We start from the raw sequence: 1,502 nt of genomic DNA on the forward strand, positions 1-1,502 counted from the left end.
AATAAATAGCCATTACGGTTATTTTGTGGAGAGATTAACTTGGTTTATTGTACGTCACTTTTCTAGTTTAACAAAGGTCAAATGGAGATATAAATAACAGTAATATTAAAATTGTAATATCATTTAAATAAACTTAATAATAATATATTATATTTAACATATTCAGTAACATAGAATTGTTATTGTACTTACAAAAGGTGATAATATGCATTTTGAACTATATGTTCGCCATGTCTATATTAAAAATAAAAAGACATCACAATACAATATAAGTTTAGACACGATATTCTTCTAGTTGAACTTCTTTCCCGATCAGCGGTTCATAATCTCTGAGATAACTTTCAAGATGATTAGACAAATCCCCTTTATCGATGTTTTCGTGATGGTAAGATTTGCACACGAGATAGAGTATCGTTTGGATCACAAGCCCGAAAAGAAACAATGTCAAAAGCAGTAGGAAACACAACACACCAAACCCGAATCTCTTCCATGCTTCCAACAAGCCCTCTTCCACAACTAATGATTGGAATGACAATTGTATGTATACAAATGACATATTCAACACAAAGGAAATCGAAATAGCAACCCAACGATTTCCCTTGATCAATCCCATGCTCTTGGTCATTGCTGTAATCCCATCTGCGCTCTCCAGGACCGAGACCACGCTTGCTAGTTGCCAAATCCCGGTCATGTAAACAAACCCCATCACATATATGACCAAGAACACGTTAAGGAAGCCCACAAACGCGCTACCATGTAAAACCTTCAAAGAAATAATCAGGACGCACAAATATAATATGAGGTAAACCATGAAAGCTGAAAGCATATACGTGAAAGTGATCATTAGCCTTAGCCAAACTTTTGGGACGATGCTCATGACTTTCTTGAAAGTCAGCTCGCGTCCAGTGTAAACAGAAGCAATTGTATAGACGATTGCAGCTGTTGACAGAAGAGATAAGATGAAAAGGATAGTGAAGTAGGCTATCGTGAAGAGCCAAAACTTGATCCACTCATATGAGAGCGTGTTAGAAAGATTGGTGTATCTTTTTGTACCAGGATGTTCAAAAAACTTTTCGGTATCGGTATGATCGATTTCTTCAAGCATATAATTTGAGATCTCTTGATATGCTTGGAAGATGAAGGCTAGAGGAAGGATAAGGGTTAGGGTAATTTGGCTAAAGATTTTTCTGCATGAGATGATGATTTTGTAGCTTTCTTTGATGATGTCAAAGAGGCCTATAAATTGCATCTCTTCTTGTTCTTTATCCATGTTTTTGCTGAAAAAATAATGGTATTGGGAGTGCAAATGATCCAAGAAGTCTTTTATAGAGTATCCAAGAGGTTGAGCTTTCACTTAAATTTGTAACTAAATAACCAATGTATCCTTCCTTTTCATCATAGTTACCACATGTGCCACATTGTAATTCTTTTTTTTTAGTCTTATGCAATATAAAAGATTCCTATATGGTATATTTAGTCCAAGTATGGTCGAGTCAAGTGTG

At 35.4% G+C, this 1,502-nt stretch overlaps 1 protein-coding gene across 1 annotated transcript; it reads right to left on the reverse strand.

Moving 5' to 3' along the window:
• Positions 1-274: 274 nt before the first annotated feature.
• LOC143580147 (uncharacterized) lies at positions 275-1,270 on the reverse strand. Its single transcript, XM_077063253.1, has one exon. It carries the CDS (start codon positions 1,268-1,270, stop codon positions 275-277), a length of 996 nt encoding a protein of 331 aa, XP_076919368.1.
• Positions 1,271-1,502: the final 232 nt, after the last annotated feature.

Source organism: Bidens hawaiensis, unplaced genomic scaffold (assembly GCF_021521415.1).
Source record: "Bidens hawaiensis isolate Kalapana, Puna unplaced genomic scaffold, B.hawaiensis_p1.1 tig00030251_1, whole genome shotgun sequence".
Taxonomy (NCBI): Eukaryota; Viridiplantae; Streptophyta; class Magnoliopsida; order Asterales; family Asteraceae; genus Bidens; species Bidens hawaiensis.